The 22,834-nt window shown below is 41.0% G+C and overlaps 1 protein-coding gene across 2 annotated transcripts in view; it reads left to right on the top strand.

Moving 5' to 3' along the window:
* Window positions 1–222: 222 nt before the first annotated feature.
* Window positions 223–22,834, top strand: part of NAMPT (nicotinamide phosphoribosyltransferase) — a 31,128-nt gene continuing 8,516 nt past the window's right edge. The window contains exons 1-8 of one of the 2 annotated variants that reach the window (XM_074538867.1): window positions 223–392; window positions 12,144–12,300; window positions 13,571–13,674; window positions 16,472–16,600; window positions 17,141–17,299; window positions 17,630–17,766; window positions 19,571–19,796; window positions 20,967–21,086. In XM_074538867.1, the coding sequence (XP_074394968.1) occupies window positions 333–392; window positions 12,144–12,300; window positions 13,571–13,674; window positions 16,472–16,600; window positions 17,141–17,299; window positions 17,630–17,766; window positions 19,571–19,796; window positions 20,967–21,086 (1,092 nt within the window). In that variant the 5' untranslated portion in view covers window positions 223–332. The remainder of the gene's footprint in view (window positions 393–12,143; window positions 12,301–13,570; window positions 13,675–16,471; window positions 16,601–17,140; window positions 17,300–17,629; window positions 17,767–19,570; window positions 19,797–20,966; window positions 21,087–22,834) is intronic. The other variant, XM_074538868.1, reaches the window with a different exon arrangement.

Below are 22,834 nucleotides of genomic sequence, written 5' to 3'. Positions count from 1 at the left end.
TCACCGGGCCGGCCCCGCCCAAACCCAATGAAAGAGAACGTGCGGCGCGGGACGCTCCCCACCCGCCCCTCCCCCTGCACCGGCCAGCGGCAGGACCAATAGGAGCCCCCGCGGCGCCCCGGCCCCGCCCCCCTCGCCGTGACGTCAGGGAACCGCCCTCGGTGGACGAGCGGTCCAACCAATCAGCGTCCCCGCGCGCGCCCGCCCAGGCCGCGATCCCCTGTTTCCGCCCCGCCCCCTCTCCCCGTGCTCCCCCCGCTCAAAACGCCAGCGGTGGCGGCGGAGCCCGGTTCTGTCCGTGCGGGCGGCGGCGCCTCCCGGGGCTCGGCGACATGGAGTGCGCTGCGGCGGGAGCCGAGTTCAACATCCTCCTCGCCACCGACTCCTACAAGGTGGGCACGGACAGCCGGGCGGGAGAGAGGGGGTCACCTCTGCGGACACCGGACCCGCCGGTGCGCGCCGTCCGCGAGGCGCCGAGCCAGGCCGGTCCCGCCGCCACCGGCCTCTGCCTGCCTGGCCGAGGCCGGGAGATCCCCCGGGGCGCCGGTGAGGGTGCCCGGCCTCACCCGGGCGGTGCGGGGGGGACGGCGCAGGCCCGGCCGGGGGTGCCCCTCTCGCCTCCGGCAGCCCCGAGTCGCTGCCCACGGGGTGCCGGGGGCCGCGCAGCCGGGGGGCGGCGGTGGGGCCAGAAAAGAAAGTGAAAGCGCCGCCATCCCGCCGCCTCTGGGCGCGGGGGGCAGCCATGGCGGGCACGCGGGAGGCGGGAGCCGCCCGGCCCCGAGCATCGTCCGGCCCCGCCGGGCTGCCCGCCCCCACCCCGGCCGGGGTCGCGGAGGGCACGCACGGCGCTGCCGCGGGGCAGCCGCTCCTTCCCTCTCCCCCGCCGCGTCCCTCCCGCTGTGCTCCGCTCCTGCCCGCGGCCGTGCGCCTGGCGGCGATGCAGCGCGCCCCGGGAGCCGGCTGGCGCAAAATCCGTGTTCGCCAGCCCCGTGCTTAGCTCCGGGCACTGCGGTGTCACATTGGCTCGGCAAGGTGGAGGTTAGAGCGGAGAGGCGCACGCACGGCCCTCCCTTCGTTTCCTGGAAATAGCGGGGCTGACAGCGGTGACAAAGTGCAGGCGCCCTGTCCGGGCCCCGCGCCGGTGCTCTGTGCCCCGGCAGCGCCTGCCGTGCCTCGCAGCCCGTGTGCCCGGGCCGGAGCTGCCTGCCCCGGCCGTGCCTCGCAGCCCGTGTGCCCGGGCCGGAGCTGCCCCTGTGCCGCGCTCATGGGAGCGCTCAGCATCCAGGCTCTGGGCACAGCCCCCCCTGTGACTCCCCCGCCGGGCTGGACACGTGTGCCCGGCCTCTCCGAGGCTGCAGGGATCGCTTATTTCCTTCAGCAGCTGCGTTGCAGTGTCCACGAGGTTGTTGTAAACAAATCTACAAGTAACAGTCCTGGTTGTCGTTGTAAAGCATTTATTGTGTTTTAGCTCTTTGAGCGTTGGGATGCTGGGATGAGTTTTCAGGGATGAGGGTACTTCTGGATGGAGGAATTGAGAAAGCAAACAACAAGATCACAACAAGCTATGTTGTGACCAGGTCTTGTTACTGAGTAACTACTAAGGTACAAACCTCAGTAGTTGCTGACTTGTGATATTATTATTGCTATTACTATTATTTTCGTTATTATTATCAATACTATAAGTTGCATCAAGACATAAAGAAAGTTAACAGCTGTTGTTGGTGTTTGTGGGAAAGTGTTTTGGGAGATGCTGATAAATCTTGGAGCAGCTCAGTCAGGGCATCCTGTCGCTGCAACTGAGGGCTTGCAAAGCTGCTTCCATTCCGGGTGTAATCTGACTACAGTGCTCTTTATGAACCAGGTTTAAGTGTTTGTTGTCTAACTTATTCAAATATGGAAGATGCACTTTTTTTCCATGTCTGAGACTAATCACATTAAACACTGCAGGCCTGGGTTAAAAGAGTATCTACACTACTTTTTCTAATTTCTCTGGGTGTGCTCAAGGATTGGTGGCAGTTCAGCACACTGGATTGACATAAAACCAGTTTGCTTCTGTTTTGTTTGCTGTTTCATAGTATGACATGGTAACATTCTAGGAGTGGTAGACGTCTTAAAGAGGTCAAATAAAGGCCTGAGGTGTTTTTTAGGTTTTTTTCCCAGTTTAAAACCGAATTTGGATGACGTTTTCTGTGGCAGCTTAGGAGCATTTTGTATTATATTTAGAACTGTTGCCCCCCTCAGTTGCTTTGTTAAGGCTATTCAAATTGTCTGTCTTTCCATATGCTTTTTTCCAAATCTTAGGAAATGCAGTGTCTCTGAACAATGCTTAAACAAGTAGCTGCTTTTATCTTGTTAGGTAATATGAGCAAACATCACTTATCTGCTCCCTGGATGATACTGGCGTTTCCCAATCAATGAAACTCACTTAGTGAGAGCACTTTCAGTAAAACTGCACTAAAACTGCACTCGTGGTTTGCAATGTCAAGCTTTTTACAGGAGTTACCAAACACTCCTATTAGCAATTAAACAACAGTGATGGTTGATTGGGGAATTTTTGCTTTTCTTTTTATTTTGTTTAGATAGTTCTGCTGTATCCACAAATGTAGCATCTGTTTGTGTATGCAGAACTGTCTGTACATAACATTTAGACTGAGAAAAAACATGGATCAGAAGTTTACATGGTGATCTAATTGCAGTAGATGCCAGTCCATACAAGCTAATGTTGATGACAAAAATCACGTAGAAATAAACACCTGTATGGTACTTAAGCCATACAGGTTTAAATGCCATAAACACCATATGGTATGCAGACCATAGTGAGTGGTACAACCCCAGCTTAGGCAGTTGTCCATCAATAAAAAAGTTGTGGCGTCTCAGGGTCGTGTCTGTCACAACTTGTTAGTTTGAGTACTAGCTCCAGTGTCCCAGTGCTGTGTTGCTGCATTTGGAAATTTGGGATGAAAAAACAACTCATTACTGATTTAGTGCCTATACAGTTTCAGAAACAAAGTAATTCAGTAGGCAGAGATTTGTCTGTTGAGAGCCTATCCAGCCTCCCCTCCTCCTACACTATTTTCCTGTCTGCATGTGCATCATAGGACATTTCCTCTTAAACAATGGAGATTATTAAATACCCAGTTTCAAAATCTTTCAAGTGTTTTTGAAAAATGCTGAGTATCATGCTGATTGCTAGTAGTTAAAGTGAATTCCTAGACAGGAGTAGTTCCCAGTAGGTGAATATCCACTGGTTCCAGAACTGAGCTTCTCTTATAGACTGGAGCTTACTCAATTGTACAAGTGCTCCAGGATTTTGAGGCTGGGCTTCAAATTATACAGTTTATCTCTAAACCCAATAACAGGATAAATCTTTTTACATCACTTAGATTCTTCTTCCTGTGTACTTTATTCTGTATTTTTAAGCTTTTACAAATACCCCAAAAGTATAATTCTTCCTGTATGCTAGGAATTATATGCCATCCCCTCAGAGTCTGGGCATGAGCATTTGGTATAGTGTGTGTGCAACATGCTGATAAATAACAGCAGTCCTTTTAATTCTTCTGATCATGAGACTCTCAAGAGATTCATCAGTGCAGTGTTATCTGGGGAACCTCAATGTCTTTATGTGCACTAGAGCAATGGTATTTCTATTAGTGAAGTTTTCTACTGGTGATTTGGTATTACTGAAAAGGGGAAGTATTTGAAGTTAAAATCCTTGTTGATAGAAAACTGCAAGTGAGGGGCTATCACCTGGCTCCTTGAAAATCGCTGTTTCTGTTGCCTGATGTCTTAGTCTTGTGTCTGCAGCAAGGTACAATTTATACAGCTCCATCTGTACAGCTAGCTGTATATACATGATACAATATTCTGTAGCAGTCTTGTCCCTCTGAGACAGTGGGGTTCTGTTCACTCTCTGCCCTTCCCCAGTGAAAGGGTCCTTGCCCTCAGTGCCTCATTTGTCTGACATTGCTGACACACCTCCTCTGCATTTTCTTTCTCTGTGATTCCCAGTGCTCTGTTTAGCCTATATTTGTTTATTTCTGCACAGGCAAGAAATATTGCAGAGTATAGGTAGTCTGAAACTGTGTTGAGAGGATCAGCTTGGCAGAGCTGTGCTGTTCAGTGGGAGGACAGCCGTGACTGGCACAGACCAGGCCTGGGTTGGATGGGCCATGAGCTGCTATTGACTGACCCTTGTTTACTGCAGTAATAACAGCTTATTTTGCTTTTGCCAATTAGATCTGTTGCTTGGCATGTTTCATAATTAAGCTGATAGTTATAATAAGCTGCCATGCAATTACCTCTTAGGAGGAGCTGACTTGCTATCTGGACGTTAAATGAGATCTGTTTCAGAATTAATTTCTTTCTGGATGCTTCAAGGAAACCCAAAATGTATGTTTTTCTTCTGTATGCCTTATGTGTTGAATTTTAAGTATTTGTCGCTTCAGATGACTTTTTACTCTGTGTGGATGTAGGAGAGCACTGAGTTCTGAAGCCCTTCACGTGAGTGTGTGTTTATTCTAGGCTCTGACAGCCTGTGTATTCTTTATTTAGAAGACTAGAGGTATGTGAGGAAGAAACATGAGTACTCTTTAGCCTACTGGATTTGACTAGTACGTAATGACTGCAAAATACTCTGTGCAACAGCCCATATATATATTTTTTTCTTAATTAAAATCTTGTGGTGGGAGTGTGAGTGTTATCTCCTGTAATTCTGCCAGTGCAAAGCATCGGAAGCGTCTGGCTCAGCACTCTTGTAAGACACAGTCTTCACACTGTCTAGCTTCGTAATTTTCCAAGTTTTCATTTGCAGTCACATGGTCCTGTTACAAACCCCAAGACACCATTGCTCAAAAGGAGCACTGCAACTGTACAGTATTCAGATAATTTTTAAATTAGTAGGAAGCAGCCCTTCTAGAACCACTGCAGCTTTCATTGTTGAAAAGTAAATGTTTTTCCTTTTTCATTAAGGAGCGGGAAACTTAACACAGCGTGTGCAGTAGTACAGCAGACTAGTGACAGATGTAGACAGTAAACATAATACATTTTGTCATCTCTTTTGTGATAGTCTTGGATGTAAAACTGCTGGCTTGACTGAGGTAGAGTTAATTTTCTTCCTAGTAGCTGGTATGAGGCTATGGTTTGGATTTGTGCTGAAAACAATGCTGATAATTCAGGGATATTTTTGATATTGCTGAGTAGTGCCTGCACAGAGTCAAGGCCTTTTCTGCCCCATACACCATCCCACCAGCAAGGAGGAAGCTGGGAGGGGACCCCAGGACAGCTGACCCCAGCTGACCCAAGGGATATTCCATACCACATGACATCAGGCTTAGTGAATAAAGCTGGGGGAAGAAGGAGTAAAGGGGGGAACGTTTGGAGTAGTGGCATTTGTCTTCCCCAGTAAACGCTACACAGGCTGGAGCCCGGCTTTTCTGGGAATGCCTGAACACCTGCCTGCCCGTGGGAAGTGATGAGTGAATTCCCTCTTCTGCTTTGCCTACATGCAGAGAAGTTTTGCTTTCCCTGTTAAACTGTCTTTATCCCAACCCATGAGTTTTCCACTTCTACCCTTCGGATTCTCTCCCCGTCTCACTAGGAGGAGTGAATGAGTGGCATTTGAGGCTTGGTTGCCAGTTGGGGTTAAACCACAGCAAAAACCATGAAAGTCTTTAGTGGTAAAGCAATCAACTGCAAAGTGTGGCTGGTTTTAAGCTCTGTGTTTTGTCTGAGAAATTTAGAACACATTTAGTTCTAGTGCTTACAATTAACCTTGTGCTTTAAATGAATGTGGACCTGGTCATGTACAGCATCTCTGCTGTAATGTGCAGCTTCCATAGGAATTCAGTTGCTTGCATGTGCTTTTCTTATTTTTCATAGTACTGACTGGTCTCTTAACTTTTTTCCTCACCTCTTGTCCTCTTATTTTTCAATACGCACATAAGAAATGATGGATGAACTCAAATATGGAGACATTAGAAGTGGTAGAAGGTCATCACTCAGCCATAACCTCTGTTAGCTTATCTCTCATCTCCTAAGAGCTGATATCTCCCAATGTTCTCACTTTGGTTCTTGCACATTGTCTCAATCCTGTGCATTCTAATAAGGGGCCTGGAGTCTCTCTAAAGCTTTTTTTTCCCCCGTATGGTAATCTGAAGCTTGTGTAATCAAAATAGTAAGATTCTACTTGACTCTTAGATTTTTTTTTTTAACTCACTTAAGAATGTCTTGCACTTTACTTGCTGCTGTTGGATGCCCTTTCTCTTGAATTATTAAAGATTGATTCTTCTGGCATTTCCTCTCTTGTTCAAATAAATTTATCATTTAACCATACTGGCTTTTGGTTTGGTTTTCATTTCCACTGTCGTGGTGTGGATTCCTTCTGTGATTGCTTGAATGCTGCCAAAGCATCCCTGTTGAATGTAACTGTTAGTCACAGTTGTGTTGGGTTTTTTCCTGAAGAGGGTCACAATGCCTTATCACTGCTGTTAGTTACCTCATCTCAGTGAGGTATATCTCATAGGGGGAAAGAGACTGCTCTAAGTCCTGTTTCATCTCCTTATTGTTGCTAATAATGCTGTTTTCCCTGTAGGTTGTTGGCAGACTTTGCTTTTAGCTGCTCTGTTGGCTAAATCTCCTAAAGGTTTAGGTAAAACAGTATTGCATCCATGGCCTTTTCCCATGATGTTTGTAAATAACATGTAATACCACAACTCATGGAAGTCTTGGGGTCTTTGCAGAAGTCTCCCTGGTGTGAATACCAGCAGTACCACTGCACTGAAGCTGGGTAAGGCATTGGGGGTGAGTAAGGCATCCTGGGGGTGAGGGACCCCCCAGATGTCTCTTGCAGTGCAGTGCCCAGCCTGTGCTTTGGCCCCTGTGACAGGGGGCCTGCAGTGTCCTGGCCAAGTGGCCCCGAGCCCAGGCCATGTTACTCCTGCTTAACCTGCCTCCTGTCTCTCTGAGGCTTCATTGTTGTGGCTCTGTGGCACCATGGGTGCAGTGGCCAGGTTGTTCTGTACTCATTCAGCGCTAAGGATTTTCCAAAATAGCTCCGGAAAGTTCAAATACTGTCTCACTTGAACTGGTATCATCTTGTCACATGAGAGTTACAGTGCAGGCAAGATGCTGCTGGGTAAGTGCTTTCTCCACTGTAGACAGGGCTTGGAAGCATCTTTCTGATGGTTCATGTTGGCATCTGGCCTAGGGGAGCATCAGGAATTACCACCAGTGGAGATTTTGGCTGCACCTGACTTCTCATGTCCTATTTGTTTTTCCCATGTTTTCAAGTAGTTGAATTACATGGGCTTAAATAACCTTTTAAAGTAAATTTGTCACAATATCCTGTACAACCAAGCTTGTAGATTGTAAGAATATTTATATTTTTATGCCAAATATCTTTTTATCTGGCTTAGAAAAATGCAGCGTTTACTTTAGTCATCCCTATTTTATGTTGAATACCCATTAACTCCCTTTTCTTAAAATTTAACTCTTAATGTTTGGGGTAGTTTTTTTATGATCTAAATGCAATTTGTGGTTCATGCTTTTTTCCTCAAAAAAACCCTTGATTTAATTAAATAGATGTAGTCCTTGTTGAAAGTATTCTTTGTGCAGAATATACCTTTATTTGCATTAAATTAAACAAGGAGCTATCACAACTGGAATAAAAGTGCTCTATTTCAGTCATAGTACATAATCTTGTAGGTAGTAGTGCCAAAGCTGTTTGTCATATGTTTTATAGACAAAACCTAAACCATAGCCTTTGAACTAAACATCAAAAGGCCTTTGAAGATACTTTGGAGAGTTGTTTTCTTGTAAGGGTCTCTTAATCCCAGTAGAGGCTTTTGTTTGCTTTTCTGTTTGTTGGTTGGGGGTTTTTTTCTTCCTGAAGAGAAGGGATTTCCTTCTGACTTTATAGTCACTGCTACTTACCTGTACAAGTCCTGCTTCTGTCATCCCCTAACTGAAAGCATAGAGTTATCAATACTGCCTTAATCTCTCAAGTCACATAAAATTTAATATCAAATATTGTACATTGCCTCTGGTTGTTCTTTCTACTCTCCTGTAGGATACAGAAAGATGCAAGTCTTCATCAGACAACAAAGATCAGGCATTTTTTGAAGCATAGTTTTCGTTGTCCAAGTGCCTTTTAGTGTTGTGTCAGGTTTTTTCTTGTTGATTTGTTTTGTTTTCAGTTGCATTCTTTGTGTCTTCTGTGAACTGTTCCCACTCCTGGACCTTGACCTTCTTTTCCACGCTCTTTTTTGCACCACCAGGCATTTCACTACATGCCAAGCCTCCTGGCCACCACTGTGGCAGATGGGCATTATTCCCCCATGTAGAAGCCTAGAAATGACAGCTAATACAGTCAGCTGCTGTGACATCTTGTGGGCAGATATTCCTGATCAGTATGGTGCCCTGTCTGAGGGCTTGGGAGCAAAAAGATGGCCAGATAACTCAGCAGGGGTTGTAGGTTTTGTGCTTAACTTCTTACACACCTATATAACAGAATCAAAGAATGCTTTGGGTTGAAAGGGACCTTCAAAAGCATCTAGTCCAGCCCCTTTGCAGTGAGCAGAAACATCTCCAACTAGACCAGTTTGCTCAAAGCCTCATCCAGCCTGACCTTGAGAGTTTCCAGGGATGGGTCATCTGTCAGCTCTCTGGGCAACCTGCTCCAGTGTTTCACTAACTCCATCACAAAACAATTATTATATATAGTCTGAATCTACCCTCCTTTAGTTTAAAACCATCACTTCTTGCCCTGTTTCTGCAGGCCTTGCTAAAAAGTGTGTCCACATCTTTTTTACAAGCCCCCTTCAAGTAGCCAGTGGTTGGGAAGTGTGGTACTTTTAAGATTGTGATTGTGCCTTTAAATATTGAGTAATATTTAAAAGGGTGTCTCAGATTTGTGGGTAAAAGTAACAACTTTGTGGAATGTCAAAAGAAGTATCTTTAAAATTGCAGCTGTAAGGTTTGCTCAGATGTAAATATTTTAATTGCCAGGGATGTGTATTTTCACTGTTTAAATAGATTTTAATGTGTGAAGAATATAATTGAATACTACACATGTGACTTGCAAAATTAGTTCCTTATCTCCTTCAAGTACTTACAGCAACTTAATCAATAAAATTATATTTCTGTCAAACACTAAACTTTCATGTATGTTTTAATCCCTAGGAGTAACTATCTTCTGGACACTAGCTAGTATGTATTTTCAGGGTAGGATCTAATCTTATGTCAGAAAAGATAGCTAAACCTGTGATGCAATGCTTGAGAAACTTGAGTGGAGGTTTTTTTTTAGGTTGAAGCTGTCAGCAAGGTAGTCCGGAGGAGCTGTGTCCCCAGGTATGCAATATAGAGGATAAATCTGTTGGCATTTCATCCTGATTGCAGCTCTCAAGTTCTGCTTTGCAGCCAGAGCACAGTGTTTTGTGATCATGCTTTAAAGCAGAGCTAGAATAAGTCCCTAAAAGAGTGTACTTAAATGCAATGAGAAAAGGTGGCACCAGCTCAGTGGGTGCACTGTGCACCCTAAGTTAATTTGGGCCTGTAACCATTGTGACAGAGAGAAACATATAGCAGGAGGAGATGCCTTTGAACTGTCAAAGTCTAATATATTTTAAAGATGTGAGTGGAAGATTACACACATTTTCATTACAATGTAGGTGTTGGCTTCAGTAACTTCCCCATTGGTAAGTTGTATAAACTTTTTAAGGAAACCTGAGTATCCCATCTCATGCAGGTATAGTTTTCATTGTTCGAACTGTTATGATGAGTACAGCAGCATTGCTTTGCTTTGCTCTGGAGCTTGCCACAAGGAACTGAGATATTCATGTGGAGGATTGGTCCTGGGACATTTGCTGTGCACACTTGCAGCTGCTGAGCTCTGTGTTGAGCCTTTGCTCTGAAATCACAAACTCAAAAGTCCAGTACCAGTTGTAAAATTGAGCAGAATTTTTCATGAGGTTGCTGTAACTTATCTTGGTGGCACCAGTGGGAGGGGAGGAGTTCCCACACTGCGTCTTTACAGTGCATGAACATTCTAAGGATTTGTTACAGGATCTTTTTCTTAGAGTGCATTCAATACAATTTCATACACAATATGTGTGTGTTCATAAACCCATTCAATAGAAAGACATGGAGTGAAATGGAGCCTATTTTTGTCTGCTCCATAGTAAAGAAGAAAGGATGGTGTGTGTGTATGTGTTTTGTTTTGTGCAGGGATTTTATTTTCCTTTAAATGTGATGATATGCAGAGAGTTTTCTTTGAGCTGGCAGTGTGATTACTTCTTGGAAGTTCTGCACAGAACTAGAAAGGGCATGTTATAATTTGTGAAGCGAGACATTTATTAATAGCTAGAACTAAATGTAAAAGCCAGGTTTTGTCTTTGGGTCTAACATTGCTACTCTTAGGCATTCTGCTTTTGAGTGGCTGTGGAATTGTAACAGAAGAGGTTTGTGCTCCATTAAATGCCTGTGGTGCCATGCTTTGTTTGAAGGCAGGGCATAAAATGTGCAATGACAAGCCTGGGTTTTATTTGATTGGCCTTGTAAACCTCATACAAGCAAAGACAATGGAATGATCTTTAAATTGACCTTCCTTGAATGTTTCCTTGCAGCATTGGAAACGCAACGATAACAGCCTTGTGCTGGTATAGGAGAACCAGAAATTCAGTTGAGTAGTTCATTGTCCAATCTGAGTCAAATACTCAATTTAAATGACATTTGAGAGGAGAAGGGAAACTGTAATTTTAAAATCCTTTAATGTACAGTTTGAGGAATACAGGTAAAGCATCCTTCAAATATTTTTATTTGAGAATGTCAGGGATATGTTTAAAAAAATATCAAGACAAGAAGGAAGAAACAGTAAAACTGTCCCTTTTCCAATTCCTTGCGGTATTAGAAACAAATTTTTAAGGTTATTTTGAGTGAGTAACAGCAAGAAACATATAATGAATTGACACTCTAACCTGTAAATATGGGAGTTTGAAAAAAATTCACACAGGATTTCCCAACCATTTGAATTTTGTTCTGATGTACAGTGCTGCTTTCTCAGTTGTAGGAACGGTTTTTCCTTATGGAATGTACAGACTTGTTCACAGACTTCCCATCATAATTTAAGAAAACTCTTGATACCTTCAACTTTGGGGGTACTTTACCTTGATTTGTGTATTCTGTAATTTAAACATTGATAGTGCCAAGTTTCTGTCATTGTGTATTCTTTTTGTTCAGTATGGATTTGTATGGACTTTGCTTTTTACACTTTAGGAGATGAAATTTTGCAGGCTTAAGGTTTTAGGTGTTTAGAGCGTACTTGTTTCAAATGCTGTTATTAATCAAAGTAAATTTCTGGCTAATTTTATTATCAGGAGCTCTTAAAAGCTGTAATAGTTGAATTCAGCATAACATTGTGTGTTTTATGGCCAGTTTTCACGTAATACACACAGGCAGCAACTTCTCATGCTTCCTTTATGTGAACTTTTTCAAATTTTGAAAAAAAAGCCCATTTAGCAAACTTTGTAGGGAAGCACAAACCTCAGGTAGATTTTAGCAGCTTTACTGACAGCAACAGGTTTGTGAACTGGCTTTGGTGTAACCAGAGTTTGAGAGACCTACTCTGCTCATAGGGAATGGCACATTTGGGTAAAGGCCATTGCCACTGCCTTCTTCATTCTGGGTGGGTTTATCTGAGCTGTGGGACGGTGGCCTGCAAAACTGAAGTCAGATTCAAGCAGGTGTTGGTAGTGGCATGGAATTTTGTGCTTCCTGTAGCTATTAGACATGGTGTGGTGGATCAAAATCTGCCCTGGCACATTGGTGTTCTGTGCTGCTCCTAAAATCCCAGCCAGTGCCTTTCCCAGTCAATCAAAGCCAGGTCACCAGGGGAGGGGGAGGTTAACCTCAGGAAAAGAAGACTTGATAAAGAAGCAAGGAATAACAGAGGGAAGACAGTCCTTGGAACTGAAAATTGAGTGTGTTTAAAAACCTGGAAATTCTGTAAATACTTGTGTAGAATGTGAATGGATAAATAACCACAGTTCAGAAGAGCTGCGAGTTACTTTTAAGCTTTAATGTACAAATATGATTTATCTTGTGCTTTGTAGTGATGTTTTGAGTTCTTACTGAATTTTTTCTTGATGTAGGTTACACACTACAAGCAATATCCACCTAACACAAGCAAGGTATATTCCTACTTTGAATGTCGTGAAAAGAAGACTGAAAATTCCAAATTAAAGAAACTGAAATATGAAGAAACAGTTTTTTATGGCTTACAGTACATTCTGAATAAATATTTAAAAGGTAACTGTCTTATATTCCAGTAAAACCTTTTCTCTAATTAAATGTCTAACTTTTTGTCAAGCTTGTAGCCTTACAGTTGAAACAGTTCCAGGTTATCGTGATACACCATAAGTAGTGACATGCATAATACCTTATTTACATGATTGTGAAAAAAGTTATCCACCCTCATAAATTGGTATTAACTTCTTAATTCAGACATCTCTCTACTGCCTTTATTTATGCCAATGGTGTATTAAAAATGAGAAGGTATTCATTTTGCAACAGTGGGCAAAATTGGAATGAATAGAGAGACCAAAGCTGTGCATAGTCACAAGCAGAGAGAAGATTTGATGGAAAATACATTTTGCATTTTGAGCATTAACTTCAGTTTTGTATTTGCTCGTTTGTTTACTGTGTAAACCAATAATGGTTTCAAAATTCCTTAAATTTTAATTTTCCTTAAATTTTGAATGGCCCTCAGCTTAGATCGTTGTGTATGGCAGCGACATATGAAAGTGATTTTTATACTGATAATTTTAGGAGTAACAGCTGAAAATTCCTTGGTGCTGTTCAAGATTTGTTTTGCCTTATGTACAAATATCACCTGTTCTGACCTGAGTGCTTGTTGCCTTCTGCCAAGCTGTAAAGGAAAGCTTTAGTCATACATCGTGTGGTTTTGTCTTGATCTAATAAACATCTCTGCCAATTCCACCAAAGACTGAAATGTCATTATAATCAAAACACTGGATACTTTTGTTTCTTTTGTCCTTAGCAATCTGAGGGTTGTTCTCTAAGGTAGATGACTGGCCCTACACCAGCAGCATGCTTATTCAAGTAATGTGGTTATTCTGCTGGTTCCAAGCACAAGTGGTCAGTCAAAGGTTGGTTGCAAAGTCCCTCCATGGGGATTCCCTCTGCAATGGCACAGCTTAACCCTTGTGCTGGATATGTCCTTGCTGCATGTACCAGCTTGCACAATCAACACATTCCTCTGTGAAAAGCACTGCTGTTCAACTTCTTGACTGGTTTTTGACCGTCATAAAAGAGTAACAATCTCAAAATTTTCCTGAGTCAGCTGCAAACCACAAGTGTATTTTACCCTCATGGTTTCTTGAGCTTTCTAATCTGTATAATAAATTAAAATATGATGTAAGCATTCTGCATTTGACGTTTCCTTCATATCTGTGTTGAAGACAAAGTAACTTTGCTGTGCCTGAACCTTTTGTTATTTATTTTATCAGTTGATGAATATTTCAAGTTTCTAAGCTTTAATCTCTTTCTGAAACTCCAGGTAAAGTGGTGACCAAAGAGAAAATCAAGGAAGCCAAAGAAGTATATAGGGAGCATTTTCAAGATGATGTCTTCAATGAAAAGGGATGGAACTATATTCTAGAGGTAAAAAAAATCACAAAAATAGTTGGAGATTATTGTGAAGGATTTCTGAATCAACAGTAGAATAAATATGGCAGTCTCTCCTTTTAATCTTGATAGTGAAGACTGGATAAATTTAGCTTTTCATGTTTAGTGTACCGGGAGTAGCAGCTGTCAAAGAATAATCATATAATTGTAATTCCTTAGAGAAAAGTAATTTCCATGCTTTCAGATGCCAAATGCAGCTTTGCAGGTAATAAGGATTTGTGGCTGCTGCCAGCCAGCTCCTGTGAGTGAGTGGGGGCTTGTTGGCAGCTCTCCATGAGTGATACAGCACTCAGTGCTTGCCTGCATCATTTACATTTCTCTCTCTAACTAGTCATTACAGTGTTTGCTCTAATGCAGAAAGCATTGCAACTTCTTGGGTGTATAAATAGTTCAAGAAAATACACGTTTTGTTCAGTTGTTTTGTAAATTTTTCAAAGATATGAATATTGAATTTTATTATAAAATACAAGGCTTGAGCATTTCTGACACACAAAACCTTTCAACTTTAGTCTTTTCACAATTATCCTTTTCCCCTTTTGTTTAAAAAGTGTTAGACTTCGAGTAATTGCAAACATCTATTCTCTGTAAAAGCAGCAAATTCAGACTAATAGCATTCATCAGAGCTGTACTAATCTCTGCAGAGTAATTAAATGCTTAGTTTCATTGTGGGTTTTGGTGAGTGCATATTTTTGGCATTTGAAAGCCCCTTTTTTAGTCTTCTGCATTTATATTTCCCTGGATACCCTAATTGTATGTACTTTTATGGTGGCATCTCTTTGTTAATGTATCTGATGTCATCCTGCCACTGGGGTGGACCATAGGTGTGCAAGAGAAGAGTGACTTTCAACTAAGTGTTGCAAATGGCAACAAGGCAAATAAGCCTAAGTTTTCTAAGAGAGGGTTATGGAGAGGTTTGTAGAGGACTTGCATCCCGTTCAAATAACTACAAATTTCAATTCAATCCATATTCGTGTTTAAGCTACATTGTACGTTGTGAACTGCTTTCATCTGTGTTAAAGTAAGCTTGATCCCTCTTTGGATAAACAGAATTAATACCCTTTTAATTTTGCATGTCTGTCCTCACTGAGTTGTAATGTGGCTTGACTAAGTCCATTCAACTTTTGTTCTAGTCAAAACAAACATTCTTGCATACTTTCTGTGTATGTTTATTCCTTTGTCAGGTTTTCTTATTAAAAGTGTGTGTGTGTATTTATATATATAAAAACCTGATTTATATATATATAAAAACATGATTTTCTTGTCTGGATCTCATGTGCTGGTGGCTCTCAAAGTGGAAGTGTAGGTACTCTTTGAGTCTGTGTGTGCCCTTTGTGCACAGAATTCCTGCTCCCTGAGTTCCAGTGTTTGTTCACACAGTGCCACTGTTCCTTCCTAGCTCAGTGCCTCAGGTGAGGTGGGGAAAGTGGAGGGTGCAGTGGCTGTGGGAGTGAAGTGCCAGGATGGATTTGAAATGTTCACCTATCAGTTTGTACTTGGGAGTAAATGAATGGGTAAATACTGATAGGGTGAAGGGCTGGAAGAAAGAAAAGGATTTCCTGGAGAATAATGGGCAGGTGTGAAGGCTGGAAGTTGGCAGGAATCAGTGATGAGTGATAGAGATGGAAGTCCTGAGTTGTACAAGTCAAGTCAATCCAAAGTTTTTGCAAAGAGCAGTAATACAGAGCTATGGTATGATCATATAGTTTTTTTCCATGGGCAAAATCAACAGCTACAGCAACCTTGAAATCTTTTCATTCTTTTTTTCATTAAACTATACTTTTGCCTTTACTGAATCATGAATAAATTATTTTCAACCTTTTTGAAGGCTTTGTTATCTTTCATTAATCTATTATCTTTAAATCTGGGTACTAGACCCTGTGTGGTATATAAACACAGTTTGCTTCAGGTTATCACATTTTTGAATAAACTTTTTTACTGTAAGATAGAAGAGATTTCTGATGTCTGTTGAGTACTGGAGAATATGTTTTGGTGCTACTTATGAATCTGTAATTTCTCTGAATTGGTGCAATTTTTGTTGCCTTTAACAGGATATCTCATGGGAAGCTTTCTGTCAAAATATATTACCATCCAAAACATTTTCAGTACTGCCAGTACAGCTTGCAGAGCTCTTTCAGAAAGTTACAATTAGTCTTCTAGAGTTGCTATTTGCAGGTTACTCTTTTTCAAATGACATATTTTACACAATGTTTAGTCCTTTGGGGATAAAAGACTGACAAAGGAGTGACACTCCAGTGTAAGACTTCATGTTTAAGAAGTTTAAGTAATTAAGATGAAAATATTCTCTAAAATAGTTATTAAATGGATCCTGCTGTAATAAATGAACAAAGCACACATTCATACTAAGCAAAACTAGTGAATTTTAAAAAAGTATGAATAGTAGCTAAACTCTTTTTAGCTTACTAGATGTCAAAGCATTGAAGAAAATGAGTAGTAACTATTTCTCAATCTGTGGGTAGAACTTAGGTATTTTTAAAGAATGCTTAGGCTTTTCTGGCACAATTTGCTCAAGGAATACAACTGATAACCATCATTTGTTTTGATAGAGACTGGTTTTTAAGTTATAGTATTTTTGTCCTTTTTTCATAAATATAGATTTTTTAATTTATTTGGAGTGGTGGGTTTATTTTTAGAGTTGAAAGAAATTAAGAAGAAATTTTATTCATTCATAGCCTTTTACCCATTGCAGTTAAATAAAAGAGCTGTAAGCCCTAATCTTTCCTGTTGTCTGACAACAATACTGTTCCTTACACAGAAATATGATGGCCATCTTCCCATAGAAATAAAGGCTGTTCCTGAAGGCTCTGTAATTCCCAGAGGAAATGTTCTTTTCACAGTAGAAAACACAGATCCAGAGTGCTACTGGCTCACAAATTGGATTGAGGTAAGTTTTGGAAATTTAACACCTTTTTTCTAAGTAAATATTAATGCACTTAAATTCAATGTTGAATCCTGTATTGCTTTATGGGAAATCTCTGGCAACTTTCATTTTCTGTTTTAATTCTTTTCTGTAGTCATCTTACATAAACCTTTTTCCCCCACCTGGCAAGGGATCATAATAATTGTACAGGAAGTTCACAGCAGTACTTTTATCCATAAAAAAGGAGGATGGAGGAACTGTGTGTCTGTGGCAAGGGATCATAATAATTGTACAGGAAGTTCACAACAGTACTTTTATCCATAAAAAAGGAGGATGGGGGAACTGTGTGTCTGTGGCTTGCTAGTGATAACTCCTGAGAAGGTCAATGCCTTGCCTACCTTATAAAGGCTAATTACTTAAGCCCTAAAGCAAACTGTTGGAGGCATCAGTACTTTCTGAACAGGGAATGAAAATAAATAGACCTTTTTGTGTCTGAATAAACGCCAGCTGGGCATCGTCAAGCTCTAAACAAATATGCAACTAATGTGATGGATTTTGTTTTAGACAATTCTTGTGCAGTCATGGTACCCAATCACAGTGGCTACAAACTCTAGAGAGCAGAAAAAGATTTTGGCCAAATATTTGCTGGAGACTTCAGGCAGCTTGGAAGGACTGGAATATAAACTGCATGACTTTGGCTACAGAGGAGTTTCTTCACAAGAGGTAAAACTGCTTGTCTGACAATTGGAAAAGTCTGATTGTTCCTAGCTATGAGGAGTTGTAGATGCCTGTTAACCTCTGTGGCCCTGTTCTGCCCTGAAATTGTGTATGCACAGAGCACTGCGTTTGGGCTAAGTGTGGAGGGCTTGGGTACAATGTCTGAACTCTGAGCACTGGACTGGGAGAGGTTTTCTCTGTCTTCCCAGTGTAAGTGAATGAAGGGAATATTGGTGAAGTGGGAATTGAGTCAGTCTTGCTGTTACAAACTAGTGCTGGGTGGTGACTGGAGGCTTCTGTATCTGGCATGGAAACTGACAGTTGCATCCTCTTCAGACTGCAGGAATAGGAGCTTCAGCTCACTTGGTGAACTTCAAAGGAACAGACACTGTAGCAGGAATTGCATTAATTAAAAAGTACTATGGTACAAAAGATCCAGTTCCAGGATATTCTGTTCCAGCTGCTGAACACAGGTAAGATACTAGTCTAAGCCTTTCTAAGAATAGCTTAACAAAATGTAATTGTTTTCTTACCCCTCTGTGTATCCTGACATACAGTATTAGCCATGACTGATCCAGCTGTTGAAGCTGCAGTTCTGTACTGGTGCCTCTCTGTGTTCTAGGGGCACATAAGTAGCATGGTTGCTCTTAGCTATAAATATATTTTAAATGTTTTTAACTCTTTCTTATCAATGTCTTTTTAGAATAAGCTTGAAGGTTTATAGTCTATAGATATTGAGGATTCAAGTTATGAGCTTCAAATTTTATTGTAAATATAAAATCATAAATTGACAAACTCTGAGTTGCAGTTCTGGGCTCTCACTGTCCATGTTCTCGCTCCAGAAGAGGCAGTTGCTCTCAAGCTTCCCATCAGTGTAACTTGTAATGGTAAATCCTTGCTGTATCACTAAGAATGGTGAATGAGTTTTTAAGTGTAAGGAAACTGATCTCAAATATTTGAGAGAGAGAGCTCTTACTTTTTTTCAAATCCATGTCCTGTACAAGGTTGGCAGTGAATGCAAATCCTTGAATTTCAGTTGCATGTCTACGCACTGAAATGAGAATATAAAACAAGGTTGTTAGTGTGTTTCACAGTGAGCACAAAACCCAGTTAAATATTTACTGTTGCTTTTAAATAGTTGTTATTCACTTAGGGTTGCAAGAAAGGCTTACATGAATAGCCCTTGTAGGGTAGTGATCACCTTTAAAGCAGCACTTCTACATAGAAATTTTTATACCATTGTTGTAGTGCTGCTCTAGAACTCCTGCCTGACCAATTGATGTGCCAGTTTTTGTCTGAAATTTCTGAAGAGCAAAACTACTATAACGTTTTGTGTAATGAAAGCAAGAGACACGTGGAGTCAAGATCAAGTGTCTTTTGCCCAGGATATTTAAGTGGTGGCATTAGAGCAGAGAGCTTAAACTGCCCTGCCTAAAGTTTGCACCACCAAATGTGACTGCAGTCACCCTCTCCAAGTTAATACAAAAAGGGTCTCATGCAAGAGGCCCAAATTTTTACAGAATTGTTTTACTGTTCCACAACCTCCAATACAGGGTGGTGTTGTGAGCATGGTGCTTGCCCTGGCATGTCATAGGGCTCTTCTGAGACTGCACCAACCTCTGTGAAATAAAGTTTGTTTGTCTCCCTGCTGTCATGATCTGAGACTTGGCCACACAGCAGATAATGCTGGAATTTTAAGGTAAAAATTCAATGCCCCCTGACTCTTATGTTGTGCATGAGAGCATTTTTAGGTCTTTGCACACAAGTTACTAAAGTCAATTATGTCAGCTGGTCTGAGCAGCTACTGCAGATCAACTGCATTCAGTAATTTACTACTGCTCTCAGCAGCTCTGGTTTATGTGCTCTCCTGTGGCCTTGTACCAAGGGTAATGCTCTCAGATTCCTCTGGAGGACTGTTTGTATAAGTGAGAATATTTGTTTTATATCATTGTTAAAAAAGACAATAAATTCTGTTTCCTTCTTTAGATTTTTCTAACACATGGTGAGGTGCTTCGTTCTCGACTTTCCATTTTGTAGCATGAAGTTGTCAGAGCAGATGTTCTGTTCTTGCCTTCGTAGTTCCCTAACTGTCTGAATGAAGTCTGTTGATTTAGTATATGGTGTATTTATAATCCATGCAACACAGAGCTGATAAGCACATAGTTTCTGCTGTCATGTAATCATACTGCTTATCATTGCCCTGAACTGTTGCTGGTAGAAAATACAGAATTACATGTAAATGCAATTCTAATGTGAGTTTTTCAATTACCTTTGCAGTACCATAACAGCTTGGGGAAAAGATCATGAAAAAGATGCTTTTGAACACATAGTAACACAGTTTTCTTCAGTGCCTGTATCTGTGGTTAGTGACAGCTATGACATTTACAATGCTTGTGAAAAAATATGGGGTGATGACCTAAGGCATATAATTGAAGCCCGAAGTCCAGAGGCACCACTTATTATTAGACCAGATTCTGGGAATCCCCTTGACACTGTTCTAAAGGTAATCCTTTCTTGAAGCCATTTCTGTACAAGATTGGGAGGGCAATTGTTTGGGTTTTTGTAATGACTGGCTAGCAAATGTATAAGGCTCTAACTTGGTATTCATTGCATGTATTTGATGCTGGCTGATTGGGACCTATGAAATATGTAAATGTTTACTTCACCTCAGTGTATATATATGGAAACTCTTTTGCAGTCCAAATAGTTTCCTGTTTTTCATCAATCCCATTCTTGCATATGGTTCTTGAAGCTTTTTGCAAGTTACCAGTTTTGCTGATGTAGTGATGTTGGAATGCTTTTATAAAGAGAAACTTTTATCACTTAAATGCAATGGGAAACCACTTCAGTGCTAGTAAATGCCAGGCCAATAACAATTCTTACTGCTAAGTTTCGGTATCTTGGCATCCCATGTTAATGTAATCCACTATTTTTGTGCTATAAATACATGTATAGCCCTCTTCTCTCTTTAATAATATGTGCATTTAAGTCAGTGGCAGAGTCCACACAGAAAAATGTTTCTTGCCTTATTGCTCTTTAGAAAGCATAATGATTGTTTCAGTTTCATAATAAAAGCTGTTGATACCTCTGAATTTGAGTAACTGTCACCACTGTCCAAGTAAGAAGGTTGAGGCAATGTTACGCTATCAAATTAGATCTATGCAGATTTAACACTTTTTTTTTCCCTTTGGGGTGAGTGGCATATCACAAATAGGAACTCTGAATGATCTTTTTCAGAGCTGATAAGAAAATCTCCTAGCTGAAGTGTTTCATTTTAACCATTTGTGGCTTACAAAATCATAAAAAACTGAAATGCTCATCCACCATCTTAAAGGAGGGCAAAAGAAGAGCAGGATCTTCAGCTGACACATTTAATAACAAAAAGTCACAACAAGCAAAGGGAGAAAGGGTGGAAGCATGGTTCTGATTAGCTCTTGGGTGCCACTTCTTAAAGACCCTATTGTCTGTGACTGCTTTAAGGGCATTCACCACAATGGCTGGCATGCTTTTTTTGTGTGTGTGGATAGATTTAGAGCATGTTTATGTGGGTATATTGATGGACTTATATTAATTTTTTAGAAAAAGCGTTACTCAAGTGTGGAAATTTCTTTCTTTATCAGAATGGCAGATTTTTATTTTCATTTTGAACTATCTTCTTTCCACTTTTCAATAGGTGTTGGAGATCTTGGGGAAGAGGTTTCCCATTACAGAGAATTCAAAAGGCTATAAGTTGTTGCCACCATATCTCAGAGTTATTCAAGGAGATGGTGTGGATATCAACACATTGCAAGAGGTAGGAGATCCTATTCGTGTGTCAGGGTGACACTGATAAGGTTGATATTTAATCTGGACTCTGTTACAACTAGTCAGAGGTTGCAGCAGAGACTGCTGACCCCATCCCTGCCCTTCATCCAGACACTGGCAGTGATATAATGCATAAAACAAATTTATTAATACTCCACAGGAAATTATTAAGATGCATAAAAAACCCCTAAAAGGCATTTTCTAATCCCCCTGTTGTAAGCCTTCTCTTTCTGCTGTCTCTCCTTTTGTTTGCTTTCATCATGCTTGTCAAGTCTCATTGAGATCAGAATGTGGCAGTGTTTGGTCATTTCATTGATGTCTAAGGCACACTGCATGATCACTGTGCTGCAGCAGTAATTAACTGCTTTGGCTCATTAGTTATGTATCTGAAGTCTGCTTGTCCTCACATATTGAAGGTGTAGTTTTGAAGGAAACTTTTTAAAACCTAGGGTAAGGAAAGCAAGTTCCTTGATTGAGCAATTAGTGGACTAAGGATGAGTTGAGAAGCCTGGAAATGTGTGTAAAAGGTTAGGCTATAGTCTGAGTCAAAATTGCAATTTTACTGAGACAGAAATTACTTAGTAAATTCTGCATGCTTGAAATAAGTCATAAATTCACACTATTGACTAGAGGTAGATACCAGGCAATACAATATGGCTATAAAGGTGTAGACTGCAGTAACTGCAGATGACAAAGGGCATGTAAGAGGAAGAGGATTTGACTTTGTCTGGTTTGTCATGAGTCTTTCATCTTCAGCTGTATTAGAGTTCAAAACCAGAAATAAGTGGAATTAAGATTAATTTTACTTGAATTTATTGACATTTGTCTTAGCTTTCCAGACTGACACATCTTTAGGTTCTTCTCAACAAAGCTGACTTTTGCTGCTTCTCAAAATTATGAGCAAGAGTTCAGTTTTGGGTTTTAGTTAGTCTGAAGCCATCTGCATGTCTAATGTGGGCACATAATGTGAACCTCAACGACAGAACTGAGATTTGTCACTCTGATCCCTAGAGAGCAGTTAATACTGAGATTGTAATCTGATAGACCAACTGGAGTGCAGTCATTCTCTGCAGGTTTTCTTCCCCCTCCAATGGCCTTTAAAGTAAATTCTATTCTATTTTCTTGTCCCATGTGGCTTTTTGAGAATGTACAACTATGCTAATATGCTTGACATAACACAATCATGAGGGGTTAATAGTTGGAAACAGAGTGTAATCATTAGATAGCAGGGGAAGACACTGTCAAAGAGAGCAAAACCCACACAGAAGAAAAACATTTCTGCTTGTTCTGAATAACAAACTAACAGGGCTCATGGCTGTGTTAGGCAAGTATGTTATGGCTGAGATTTTCATGAGTTGAGAGAGGACAGAAACTGGACTATTCTTTCTTGTAAGGAACCCTGGTTGCTTTTTCTAAGTTATACTGGACCAAATTCAAGGATATCATACGGCATCAATTCTAATTAAATATTAAAGCAAGTATTTTTAAATGTTTGCACTAGAGTGAAAAATGCTCTGCTCTCCAAGTTCTAAATACAGCAATAAAACAATTGCAACAGCTAATGGGAGAGAATGGGAGGAGAATAAGCAATCCTTTGTTCAGGTGATCTGCCTGTTGATATATTTTCTTTATGAAGCTATAATTGATTATGAAACACCTACCTGTAACATGCAATAAGAGGGCAGAAGATCCAGTTCCCCAAGACATACAGAGCACACAGGTCACTGCTGCCCAGTG

Source organism: Zonotrichia albicollis, chromosome 4 (assembly GCF_047830755.1).
Source record: "Zonotrichia albicollis isolate bZonAlb1 chromosome 4, bZonAlb1.hap1, whole genome shotgun sequence".
In the NCBI taxonomy this organism is placed as follows: domain Eukaryota; kingdom Metazoa; phylum Chordata; class Aves; order Passeriformes; family Passerellidae; genus Zonotrichia; species Zonotrichia albicollis.
Note: the sequence above shows the minus strand (reverse complement) of the source record. Positions and strands in the feature narration are given on the sequence as shown.